General features: G+C 39.8%; 1 protein-coding gene across 2 annotated transcripts in view; it reads right to left on the bottom strand.

Annotated features, from left to right (window-relative positions):
• The window catches only part of mlphb (melanophilin b), a 44056-nt gene that overhangs the window by 12685 nt on the left and 17191 nt on the right, over window positions 1-14180 (bottom strand). For both annotated transcript variants that reach the window (XM_005736791.1, XM_005736792.1), the window contains exons 3-9: window positions 12340-12561; window positions 10832-10971; window positions 8672-8713; window positions 6693-6745; window positions 3586-3678; window positions 3021-3162; window positions 2462-2709 (exon numbers count right to left, since the gene is read on the bottom strand). In XM_005736791.1, coding sequence (XP_005736848.1) covers window positions 2462-2709; window positions 3021-3162; window positions 3586-3678; window positions 6693-6745; window positions 8672-8713; window positions 10832-10971; window positions 12340-12561 — 940 coding nt within the window. The remainder of the gene's footprint in view (window positions 1-2461; window positions 2710-3020; window positions 3163-3585; window positions 3679-6692; window positions 6746-8671; window positions 8714-10831; window positions 10972-12339; window positions 12562-14180) is intronic.

The raw sequence follows: 14180 nt of genomic DNA, 5'->3' as shown, positions 1-14180 counted from the left end.
CATAATATACGTTGCATATTTTTGACTGTTTGATTATTTGTTGAATTTATAAAGAAATCTGAGACCAAGTTTTCAGGGACTGTGAAATGACTAGGTTTTACCATAAAACTGTTTGGTTGGCTTGATTGACGTGGTGTTGCTATCCATAATCTCATACAGCTGGGTTCAGATCTGGTGACTGGAGGTCACAGAGGATGATTCATATGATTTTCATCAGTGAGCTTTTGTGCCTTGTTTGGAAGTGTCCACATGTGTTATGCTTCTCTGCTCTTTCATTCAGGCTATTCCTTTAATTTTTCCCTCTTCTGTATATTAAACATACCGTAATTTTGCACAAAGTTTTTACCTCACATGTGCCCTGGGCTTATACAGTCTGTGCTTGCTGACTTATCTTGATGTTCCACAAATAATCAAATTGCTGATGTCACTCGGTTCTATTGTTGGCCTCCAAATCAATACCAAGACAACAGACAGCAGCACCTGTATGCAAGATGAGTGACTGTTGTCAGATGAGAAATGTCACGTCTGGTTTTGATATCTGACAAAGACATGTCTGGGCTGTATGTTTTCCACTGTATCCTGTTTGCATGTCTCTTCAGTGTGCTGCCCAGCTGTGAGACAAATTTACCATGACACAACTTATCGAAGGTATAAATCAGCGCAGGGAGACAGGTAGGCTGGATAATTCCTTCTGTTTTCATGGCTACTCACCATCACAGAGTTTAATTGCTTTCTTTGTTTTTATATTCCTTATCTTTAAAAACTGCAAAGAATCTTTTTATGGCTAGAGTTATACCTCCATATAACTCCAGACTGTGTTTGAATCACCTCAAAGACAGATGAACTGAAAACTGAGATTCACAAGGATAAATCCAGACATATTGATTAGTGACAGCAGTCAGCAAAGCAGCCTCCTCAGACTAATGGTAAACAAAATCTGTTTTCTATCTGCTTCACAAGAACAGAACGGCCACGGTTACTGCTTCAATCCTTTCCAGGGACTGTGTTTAATACTGACACATAAATAGACACTGATGTAATGCATGTAACCTCCCTCTGATCTAGCAGCTGTCTCCACGACATCACTCAGCACGTCAGACTGAAGAACTTGTGTCCGACTTCCAGCATGCACTGCTTGAAAGGTTTAAAATATCAGCTTGTTATTTGTGTTCTTTCTAAACTGTGCCTCTAAAGCGACACTGCAATTAATGTATGTACCAGATCAGATCAAATGCTGAGTTGGTATCAAGTTTGAACCCATACAACCCATTCAAAACAAGATAAAGTTTATCATGTTAACACTACAGTTTGTTGTCCCATTTGACCAATGCAGGTTTTAAAATTAGATGAATACAACCTCTGATAAACTGCAAAATATGGTCATTCCGGACAATATGAGGGACATCATTCTGCAGGGAGAAAAATTATTCACAGTTAGAAAGTATTGAAAACAGTCTTTTCAGGAGTGGACGTCCCAACTAATTTATCCCAAGGTCAGTCTGTGCAATGCTGAGAGAAACTGCAGAAAACCAAAGCGCTACATCTCAGACTCTACAGGCCTCATGTGACATGTTAAATGTTAAAGTTCATGACAGTACAATTAGAAAAAGACGGAACAAGTATGGCTTTTTTGGAAGGGTCGCCAGGAGAAAGCCTCTTCTGAACATGGCAGTACAGCTTCAGCATCTAAACAAACCACAACACTTCTGGATGATGTCGTTTGGACAGACGAGACCAAAGTGGAGATATTTGTCCATAAATAAAGAGCACAATGTTTGGGGAAAACCAAGCACAGTATATCAGCACAAACATCTCATATAATCTCATATACACTGTCAGCGCGGTTCTGTAGGGCTGAATTGGGCTTGTTTTGCAATCACTGGAGTCGGGCACTTTGCTGTCATTGAATGATGCGAGGCCATCTATCTGACAGCTACAGAACAATGATTCCAAAGATTATGACTGCAGTTCAATTCATAATCCCGAGTGGAATTAATAACAACAATTGACTGAAAGTTATTCTGAGCTGCTTCAATCAATCCAACACTATGTCTCAGTGATCACAGATTTGAATCATGTGATTTTACTGCATCAGCTGAATTTTTCTGCTTTCCTTATAATGATTCACCAGGCCGACCCTTTTCCAATTTCCCCTACCAACAAACAAAGTGAACAGAGCACAAAAATAAAGATTATCCAAGAAAAAAACAAAACACGGGCATTAAACTTTTATGATCATCATTAAAACCACATGGATCGTTAATAATGTGGAATCTCACAGCTTTACGTTTTAATGTCTGGCTGTGTTCATTGGTGTGGAATGCAGGCAAAATGTATAAAATAAGCCAGCAACTTTCCTCCACTCACAGAAACCAGACGTGAAAGACGATTTATGAGTGTCTTAAATGAGTGTAATGTAATGACCATTTCGTGTGATGTTAATATGAGGCATATGAAAGACCTGTGGCGGATGGTTGGCTGAGCTCAGGCTGTCCTGAGATGTTTGGCGGCAGAGGCCTGAATGCAACTGGTAGAGTGGGTACGGCTGGCAGTGCTCATCCTCTTCTTCTTCTGAGTCCTCAAGGCCAGGCAGGTAGACGCTGCTGCTGCATCGAGGGCCTCCGATGCTGCCGCTGCCACACGAGGAGTAGCTGAGCCGGGAGATGGAGCGGGATGGGATTGTCCGGCTATCTGAGTACACCAGGTCATCTGTGCAAAGCAACCTCTTTGTCACAGGTGTCATTATACCAGCAGTAAAATAACTACAATGCTAAGTATTATAAGTATTATAAGTATTTTTCTTTGATCAGTTATTCATTATAAAGTAACAAACAACAGTTTAGCACAGTATAATTATTTAATTACTAAATTCAACAATTCCAGTTACAATTGCAAATAAAACAATTATTTTAGTTTTATTTGCAAGTAACACAAGTTCTTGTGTTACTTATAAGTTCCTTGATTATTTTAATATTTTTAAAAAAAAAAGTTTTATTTGTTTGTTTGAATCTAATTTCTACCTTGTTGTGGAGTTATTTCAAGGTCCAGCTCTTTATGTTGTTCATCCATGATCTGATGAAACACGGTGGCCATATCTGCCTCAGCAAGCATCGACTCCCTCCCGCCTACATCCATGACCATGATGTCAGGATCACCCGGCTCCTGGAGGTAAGAGTGGAGAATTGTGTGCAGGTTATTCCCTTTGACTTCTGCTGCTTTTCCGGCTCAAGTAGGAAAAGCCTAAATTTACTGCTGCTTCACATTCAGTCCAAACAGCATACATTTACAGCAGGAAAGAACCACCAGAAACAGTTCACTGCATTAGAAAATCTGTTCAGCTAATAAATGGACAAGATGTGTCCATGTTTGCACACACAACATTTGGATGTACACAAAAAGGGTTATTGTGGCCAGATACGAGAATGAATGATGACAGTGCTAATACAGTACTGTCTAGCCAATACAGACAATGTTTGGCAAAGACAGAGTGCAGAGGCAGATGGTCTTTGTTATGGATTACAACATGCAGATTAGTTTGTTTTGGAGGGATGCTAGTTGTGGTTAGTTTAGTTGTCTAGCCTGTACCTCATTTGAGGGTCCTCTTGATTGGCTGAGGTAGTCAACGTCCAGTTTGAAATCAATGGGATCAACAGTTAACCTCCTTTTGACCTTTTTCATCTTTGGAGAACATGAAGGGGAAACACCATCGTCAGCAGGGAGGAGAGAGGAAAGCGTAAAGAGATAAACCTCTGCCATGACAAAAGGCTGTTTGCTCCATACACTCAGAAAGTGATTGACTTGTCGCCCTTTAATGTACTGTAAGTATATACCTTCTACTGCTAATTAGCCTGTTATAATAGATTCGTATTGCTTGTAGAGACAGAAGTGGACTTTTACTTATGCATGATGACCAAATACTAAGCACTAATTGCTTCCCATGGGGCTTATAGTCACATTTTTTTTTTGCTTTTTAACCAACAATAGTCCAAATACACAGGCCACCTCGTTAGGTACACCTAGTTCATCCTGGGCTGGACCTCCATTTCTTTTTAGATGATATCATCATATCTCCGTCACATCTCTACTGGACTCAGATGAACTCAACATGAACTCATTATCATGTTGCTGTCATGTATTATAATTGGATAATTAAAGATTTGCATTAACAAGCAGCTCTGTGTGGCTTTAAGTGTATGTGTAGAGTTACACTTAAATACCTGGCTAAAAACAACAAGGCTATAATATTTTAGGAAGTTTTTAATAGGGCATACATAACGCTTAAAACCTCAGGTCTGCAGTAAAATAAATATGATTAATACTTATGTAATTACATTTATATCTTTTGTTTTATTTATTCATTTATTTTTGGTGCCGGTGCATGATTCACAGATACATGCACGTGGGTAAATATTTTAAATGAGTTAAAAGTAAAGCTGAAATGAGAGACGCACACCATGGGTTCTTTGGATCTTCTAGGGAAATTTGATTTAAGGGTGCATATCCATGTTCCAGTGTTGACATAGCATCAGGGTCACTGAGTCGCTACCAGCTCCAAACACTATCTAAATTGAACTGTAGCTTCTCTGAGCAGGCAGAATGTGAGCCGGTTTCCTTACAGTGAAATGTCAGAAGGTTCAATACATTAGGCTGTTTGGAACAGCAGAGGGCACTGTGTCTAAAAGAAACTTGAACGAGGGATCCAGTAAACAGCAATCTGCTTCTCGTAACGTCCATCAAAATTAAGATTCTTTAAGATAAACATATATAGAAAAAACTGCAAGGGTTGGAAAAAATGCATCCGGAGACCCAGCAGAGCCTGGGAGTCCTGTCATTTCTCAACAGTCAGCACAATGATTGAAAATAAACAAAGCTTAACTTCTACAGTACATACAGAGTGTGGTATAAACAATAGTAATCTTCATTTTATGATGAATTCCAGTGGAATCAGTGCCCCCACACCCACCCTTATTTTCTAAACCAAAGGCTTGCTCAGCTCCGGTCTGACTCTTTTATATATGACAGCTTGGCATTTCCCCACTGCACTCTGCAGCCAGTGCTGGCCTGCCCGTGCCAGGCATTCCAGTCCTTCACGAGGGGCTGGCCTAGATCACTAAGATAACCTGTGAAGAAAGCACCTCTGCTTTTTATCAGGAACCAGCCATCAGTGGGAGTCAGTGTTGACCAGCGCACACTCGTGCAAAAACTCCATTGATTAAAGAAAAAAAAGAGCAAACATGTGGATGCAAAATTAAGCTACAGTGAAGTTGTCTGTTTTGCAGATAAGCTTTGATCACACCTGACTTAAATTCCCAGTAACTAATAAACAGGATATTGCCTCTTGCTTTAGGAAATGCTTGCAGATCTCCACATGTCACATCAGCAAATCGTTAGCTTCATAGCATAAGTGCCTAAGTCATTTTTTTGTGATGACATAGGCAGACGGACAGGATGATGCAGCAGTGGTAGGGGAGTAAAGTTAGGCAAAAATCTCAATTTGACCAAAAAATGACTTAGGCACTTATGCTATGAAGCTAACGAAATAACAAAATACCTGCAAATGATTTTCTCTCTGCACACACTAAATTCATTTTTTGTTTTATGATGCACATCAATTGAGTCGCTCCTGTTGGCAGCAAACTCACTTAAACTTTACAACCTGAAACACAGCTGCATGCTGTCTTTTTATGTAATGTGTTAACAGAATAATAAGGCAACTCCAGAAGCTTGTAGGTTCTCTCTGTGGATGTTAACTGTAAGTGTGAACATTAGTGAAGCGTCTGCATGCGTTCAGTAAGATAATAACCCATCTGCCTGCTTTCCTTGCTGCTAGTCTGTCCATTACATCACTACCAGTTTCCCACGCTGTCAATCTCAATATTGACATCACTACTCTTTGAGCCAATCAGCCTCCACTCTGCGTGGTTTAACCCTGTGCTCTCCATCATTCTTCTTTTCAGACTCTCAGTTGCTCAACCCGCCTCCTCCCCATCTCTACCTCACCCGAGTCCCTCAGAGCTGCACCCAAGCCTCAGGCTTCATCTTCACCACCAGCGTCAAGGCCACTGGGATTCTGTTCTGCTGTGATGGGTTACCAATCTACTCATCTAAGACAACAATTTGTCTATCTCAATAGATCATGTTCAGTTCTTTTAAATGATCTCTCCTCATCAAAATAGGAATGATTGTTGTTTTCTATGAGTTAGCACTGTGATGGACTGCTGACCTGTCCAGGGTGCATCCTGCTCAGTGATAACTGGAATAGACTCCAGCATTGCCTGAGTTGTACAAAGCTTAACAACATGCATAAATGTATAAAATCTACATGTAAGTTGTGGCTGCATTGTGAGCTGGACAGTCAAAAATGACTGATGTAACATGATAAGCCAGCAAGTTATTGCAGTGGTTAGCACTGCTGCTCCACAGAAGGCTCTGAGTTTAATCTATGAGTTTTAGGAGGAATCTGTGTCCTTCCACCTTTTAACCAAATTTAGATCCAAACAAATGTCTTTACTATGACCTCAGAAGGTGTTTCCTCATTTCCATCACTTTTCATTTTCCATCCAACTCTCAACATTGTTCAAACATTTAGTAAGGCTGCCCTTAAAACGATTTCAGATAGTTGTTAAAATTGAGGGGAATCTACTGCTAGTTCTTTTAAGATATGAAAATGATTTAAAAATGAGCTGCCGTACCCTTTGGTGTTGTTGCGAGTCTGTTGCATCCATACTGTGCTCCCCATATGCACCTATAGACAAAGAAGGAAGACATGGCAGTGTTAGAATAACCAAAAAAAGGTTTTTTGTTTTCCAGTGTGCATGCATTTCCAAAGATACCATGTGACTGAAACCAGAGTCACTCCAGACTACAGAGACCTCTGTTATTGTTAACCAGTGGCCTTTGACCTTACAGTGTGAACCTTGTTTACAAAGTACAGCAAGAGAAAGCAAAAGCAGAAACACTATGGACTGTGTTTCAGTCCCTCTTTATGAGAGCGTTTACGAGGGAGCTGCATTTTTGCAGTGTGTAACAGTTCCCTCTTGAATACAGCACGAGAAAGAGGGAAGAAAATGCTGGGAACAACAAAAACTTTACACTGAGCATAAAAGCAGAAAAAGATGAATATTCATATTTTTAGATTAGTCTTTTAGTTCTTACTGTTAACTGCTGAACTAATTTTGGGGCTTTTGCTACATTTTGCAGAAATTATCTGCAGAAAAAAAAACCCCGTGACACACACTAAACTGTGGAAATACAACTACAATAACCTCGTAACATAAGTTACACTTTTTATGTTCTTGAGTCTTTCTGACTAAACCTTCCCTGGCTCTGCTCTTTTACTGTTGATATGCCAGTGGCAATGGGAGCCAGATGACTGTGCCAGACTAACCAGAACCTTTAGGTCTGTTCCCAAACCGCTGTGCCCACCGCATGTGTGAGGCATTCAAAAACACCAAAGGGATCGTTGTAAATGAACGAAAATGAACCTCTCTTATTTACTGTATCGTTATGCTTACAATTATCATCACAGATGTTCCTGTTAAATGTTAAGGTACCAGTTAAAAAAAAAAGTATCCATAGAGACCACACATGGGGCTGAATTAGGGGAAAAATAAGTGGGCTCAAATTGACTCTTGTTAGTGGTAAAATGGTGAAAAATAGATTTATTTAGAACAGTTAAGGTGAATCAAAATGAAAACAAAACAGGTACTAAAACAGAACCTGCCTTAAAGGTTTCTGTTGTACAATTACAATCAAATAAACACAGCCAGGCAAACAGGTAATGCACTGGAAGCAATAACTGAACAGATTCACTGAACGAGTTTTATATCTGACATTCAGTCAACTTAATGTCAGAAACTTTTTGCCTGACCACAGAATGAGTCCATTACTCATACAAATCTCTGAAAATAGTGAATAGAAGTTAGAAATGAGCTTTCTGATCATGTTTACAGAAGACCCAGTGAGTCATTCATCGTTTTGATCAAATGTGAGGTCTACAGGTATTTGTAACTTTGCTTCTGTAGATCATCACGTGTAGTTGGATAATTGACTGACAAGCAGTTTCGTAGCTGCTGGTAGAAGCAGCAGGATGAACTGTGAAGTATAGCCTCAGTCAAATGCTGCCAAACTGACTGGACAGAGATTAACGGTGGAAGTGGGTAACAACCCAAAACAAAATGTAAAAGCAGTGTTTCTCAAAGTGAAGGAATGGGATATTTCTCAATGGCATGCAAAGAAAATCCTGTTTTCACTCTGAGAGATGGATTGCACATTCCAAGATGGTGCCTTATTGGTGAAGACAGAAGATAATCAGGAGCACAAATTACCAAAAATAAAGAAATAAATGAATGAAAGGATAATTATATAAATAGATAAAAATAAATAAAATAATAATAAAATAAACCACAACTTTAAAGGGGATAAAATAAAACAATCTTACTGAGAATTCCCAAATGTTTATTAGATCCGATAATAAAATGTCACATAACTTCATGAGTGAGTGAGTTAGCATTTAGCTTAAAGCAGAGCTGTAGCTAAGAACAGTTTAAATACGCAATACAAAGCAGAATATACTAAAAATAATGAAAGCACCTTTTGGTTATATTAAAATTTTGGAAATTCAAACATATTTCTGTCTTGTGACAACATCTGACCTTTTCAGTATACTTACTGTGGACCTCAGGCATGCTCTGTGTGTCATACTCACGAGGCTCTGGAAAACAGAAGAGCAGCGCACACATGGCTTATTAATTTGCATTTAATTATAGTTTCGTAAGTGATCCGATTCCTGTAATTACTATCACATTGTTCTCCTAATTGCAAATCTAGACGTAATGACATTAGGTTATTAACTGCAATAAATAGCTCAGCAAACTGAGATAATACAGGTAGTCCTTATACTTTCCACATAAAACAATAATCAGAAGCAGCAGTAGCAGCATTAAACGGCAGAGCCAAAGTGAGAGTTAGCCAGTGGACTGAATTAGACTTTTGTATGTGAACAAGACTCTTTTGTAAGTATCAGCAAAGAGTGTGAGGACAGGATGACACCCTCCGAGCTCTGGGGGCCCAGCGGACCATAGAATGCATACAGCAAAAAGACAGTAAAAGAATGTGTGCGTATGTGTGGAAATGCATGTTGATTTCAGTCCAAGTGGTCACATGCTGAGTTCATTTTAAACATAATACATCTGTTAACATGCATTTTTATGACTGTATTTCATGGCTACAGCTTGCATCTGTGGACACTGTGTGCTAGATTCCACATACATACACGACAAACATTTTGTCCTCCTCCCTCCAATTTTGCTCTGCTTCTGGTTGGACGAGCCCTGCAGGACCGAATCCTTCAGTTCCAGGCACAGAATGGGAGACATGTGAGTGAATTATCACAAGGCCCACGGGAGCTGCATCGGCCAACCAACTTGCTCTGTATTCCTTCCCAAAATCCTCAGGGGTGACTCAGCGTAAACAGTACCAGAGGTCTCGGCTGTTTCTATATAATTCATCACATTCACTCATCTCCTGATGTTGTGATCTCAAAGGGTAATCTGTTGTGAGTAATAATGCTTGAAACTGACATAAAGTATGCTTCAAGGATCACTTGTATCATATGCTGTGGGTGTGGCCTCACAATGCAGCGTGAGCAAGTTCAAAAAGAGAGGAAAAAATGGTTTTGATGAGGCCTAATAGCGTCACTGGATCAGACTTTAAACCTGAGCTGCACACAATAAACAAACAGCATTTTCCTCCACCTTAGTATCTCTGGTAATAATCTCCCGCAGGGCAGAGTTAGAATAAGCATCCTGGTCAGCTGACGACAAAAGAGAGATACAGCTGTGAGGAGCCAGAAAGCAGGAAAAACAGGAAAGATGGAAGATTAAATCCCTGTGACAGATCTGGCAGCCTGCTAATATTTGAGAAAGAGAGCAGAAACTTTCTTCTGGTGACTTAGTGTCAGAAAAATAAAGATGCTCATACAAAGATGGCTGACAAATTAAAGGACAAGGGTGACATAAAGCGTCTTGGACCACAAGATTGGCGCCATTGCAAACACCATAAACACTATTGTCTCAAAATATATTCTCTAATTTGCCGTTTTCTTTGCTAGAGAGGATCTGATGATTGCAGAGGCCCGGGCACAGCATTACTTTCAGTCTGCGTGCATCACTGTGAAGAGCTTGCATTTTGTTGTCCAGTGAAATATAATAATATACATTACAACTCCAATTCTTGAACTCAAACACAGTTCACAGATGAGATGGCGATCGTCACGGTGACGTTTTACCAGTCGAGCTGGAGTGATGCATATTTTCCAAGCAGCCGCAGTATAGTATGCAGCTGCTGAATCTCAGTGAAGCCTTTCATTTAGTGGGGATTTCTCATGGTAAGCTCAAGCAGACTTCCATGACTTCGAGTCAGTGCTCTCTGACTCTGGCAGATTGAACTTTTGACCGGCAGCTTCTCCTCAGGGCTTGTAAAGAAATGAGTGGAACAGATGGAAATTTCTTAAGATTGCTTCTTCAAAGCCACCTTGACCTGAGGCTTGACATTACAACACATTTGTAACCTTTTATTTGCACTTGTTTGGATATTCATGTAGACATTCCCTACTTGGCAACTGCCCAGAGCAGCAAGTGTTTGACTGCTAACCACTAAGCAGTTTCTAATTAGTCAGTGGGGTGTTAATCTTTTTGCTTAAAGGCCACCGTGACAGTACGCTGACTGGCAAAAATGCACATTTTCAGCAGCAGAACCAGGATTATGACATTCCAGACATAAGCTTGGTTTGAAACGAAGTAACAAACCAGACAGAAGGTGGATTGCTCACCTCCTAAGTCACTCTGAGAGCGGCTGCCTTCTCCGTCGAACCTCCTGAAGAGGGAACGCATCACCTTGGCGCTGCCGAAGCGCTTGAAACGGGCACGGACGTTCTCATGGTACCACTCCAAAGTACCGATCTTGAGTACTCTGTAAGTGAGAAGAATGGAAGGAATCAAAATATAGATGCTAAAGAAGTCATTCACAGATGAGGTTCATTCTGAAAATGAATGCATATGCATTTTATATTAAGAGATTTTCTTCTATTTGTTTATTAATTAAAGTATAACATTACATGTGAAACGTTTAAAATGAGAACACATGGTGAGAAATGAGCCCCAAATGAGGCCAATTTATACACTATCCCATAATATCACATAGAAAATACTTGTGGGAATACAGACTTGCCAGCAAAAAGAGCTGTATTTTGCTCTTTTGCTATAAAACAGCAGTGTGCAGGTTTAAGCATGAGATACATAGCATGATGCTTTCCAGACACTGGCCAAGCTCCATTAAAGAACTTTTTAGTATGCAGCTTCATCTCAACAAACAATGGTATCATGGTTCCATATGGAGCTGATTTCAAGCAGGATGTATTGAAATCTATCGCTGCATCCAGCAGAGCCTAAGCAGTAAAAAGGATTTTTTAAATATCTGTTTAAAAAGCAGCCAAACATCCATCAAAGCACATCGAACCTGACGCTTAACCTTTGATTCAACAACAGTCGTCTCAAAGCTCTTTAACTACTGACAGGACATGGGTTGCCTCTTTGTTTATTAGTAATCTGAATGTGTTATTTGCTCATTTTTATTCATCTTATCAAGAAAGAACACAATGTCCTAAAAACATAAATTCACTTTTAGAAATGTCGAGCTGCCACAGCAAACCACAACTTGCAAATCAAGCTTAGCATCAGTTCAGGCCAGAAATACACAATCTCAGCTTTAGTCGCTCAGTTCAGCAGATGGAGGAGCTGGTACCCATCTACAAAACCAGTTGACAATTGTCATGTAGAGCAGTTTGTGCTATTTATGTTTCTTGAACCTGTCAAAAGTGCTGCTCGCTGCAAGCCTCTTTGCAGCCCACCACCTCTTTTCATGCCTTTTCTGACCTACTCTCTGTCACATTTACTATGATTAATGCCTGCTTTGTAGAGTGTCTTGCTGCTGAACTCTCCACCTCTGGCTTTCCATGTATGCATGCGGAAGGAAATCCCGCTGAAAATTAATAGAGGAATCTTCTTTTGACTTTAGTTTTTTCTGGCTCTAACATATTAAGTGCTTTCCCAGGTACACATCCCAGAGCTCGCTGGTCAAGTTATTAAGCATGGTTAAAGGCATGTCAGCACAAAGCTTATGACGCTTATGGAGACAGTGTGTAGTCCACAAATGACTGGTTTAAAACTTGAACTTGAACTGCATTTATAGTTACAGTTAAATATATGATGTCTTATATTCAACATGACACTTAGTTTGAATGACCACTTTTGAATTATTCTTACACTGGTCATTACCTACCTGGTCATGTGACAGGTGTCACACACCCAGCCATCCTCCTTCTTGTTATAGCGGCCGCAGGACTTGCAGATGTAGAGCTGGCAGTCCAGGCACTGATGCTTGTTGTTAAGCAGGAATTTAAAAGGCTGGAGACATCGAATGCAATGAGACTCAGTCAGGCTGGTCTGGTTCCCCAGCAACTCTTTCTTGGTATCTTCCCTCTCAACCTTGGTCTTTAGATCCCTGAAAACAAATAAGACAACAATATGAAAGGCTAGCATATCCACAAGAAGGCAGACTGTCAACAAACAAATGTTCTTCCAGGCCTGGTAGAAGGTTTTATTTCACATCTGGCTCATTTGATATAACATTAACCAATTTACTGTATGACTTATGAATGTAGAAATAGTCGTGGGTTAAAAACATGCAGGTCATTTTCATGCATTTGTAAAGAGACAAAGCAGAAAATGTATGGGAAAACAGTGTTATACATACAGTACAAGAGATCCTTGAGAGAAAATTACTTCACATTTTTACTCCAGGGATCCATCCAAACTGACTATTAAATGCTTGTGGCACTTAACACACTGATCTCCTATATATTTAGTCAAAGTGCATATTTGGCTTTTAAGTGTGACTGATATACCCATAAACTGCCGATATAACTTATTGAAATTTAGCCCAGATGATTGGTATGAGACGGATAAAGCGAAATCCAGCTGCTGGTCATTAATAATGACATTTAAAATTCTATCTGTTAAAATGGAGAAACACTTAATAAATAACACCACTTTCACTTAAAGTAGATATGGGTTAAAACAAGCACACACACACACACACACACACACACACACACACACACACACACACACACACACACACACACACACACACACACACTTGTCTACATAGTGTAACTATAGATGACAGACAGATTCAGGCAAGAGCTAATATTGTGGCTCCTTTGAAAAATCTATCCGTCTTCATTTTAGATCGGTAGCGGTTGGTTTAAAAGTTTAAAGAATACAAAAAGCATGAGACAAATTTGATTTGCATTGAATTTGCTAGACCTCAGGTTTTTGCAGATTTTGAGTAATACTTGAATTGCAATTCTACCAGAATACATTGTGTGATGGACCAAGTTGGAAAAGCAGGAGTCATTAGAAAAATAGGGTTTTCATTTATTTAACCCCAAAAAATTATATTTACAAAAGCAACAAATGTTGAAGTCATAAAAGAGGTAAAAGAAACAAAACCCACCTCTGTCAAAGAACTGCAAACTTAACAAACCAAACAACTGGCCAAACAAACAACTGACCTAAACAGGAAATGACACACAAGGGTAAATATAATGGCTGATCAGACCACTATGACACACGAGTGGTAACTAAACAAAACACAATCATAAACCACAAAAATGATGCAGCATAGTCTAGTTTGTTAACAAACTAAAGATCAAAGAAGAGAATCAAAAACCACTAAACCCTAAAGTCAAATATCTAATCAAATACAAAAGCTTTTTTTAATGAAAGGAAATATACATTCTCCCCTTCAGCAGGAAGTGGTGGTGCCGTCCATTTATCCCTTTTTGTATTTAACAGCTTCAAACCCTGGCCATCACCTTTTGTCTGGCAACTCTCACGGATCATGGCAGGTAAGAAGTACCCTCCCCATCTCCAGCTGCCTCCCTCTTCCCGCTCCACCACAACCACCCACACATGCAGGACCTTGGAGTAGGGGTATGTCACCAGGGTGCAGAGGAGGCCACCCCCGTCCCCTTCTGGCTGCCTCTGCCTCAATTTTATCCCACAACTTAGACATTCACATTACTCACACTCTCATTACACATACATATAGGATCT

Source organism: Pundamilia nyererei, unplaced genomic scaffold (assembly GCF_000239375.1).
Source record: "Pundamilia nyererei isolate P.nyererei 1_Seehausen unplaced genomic scaffold, PunNye1.0 scaffold00071, whole genome shotgun sequence".
Classification (NCBI taxonomy): domain Eukaryota; kingdom Metazoa; phylum Chordata; class Actinopteri; order Cichliformes; family Cichlidae; genus Pundamilia; species Pundamilia nyererei.
This window is presented reverse-complemented; position numbering and strand designations above follow the sequence as displayed.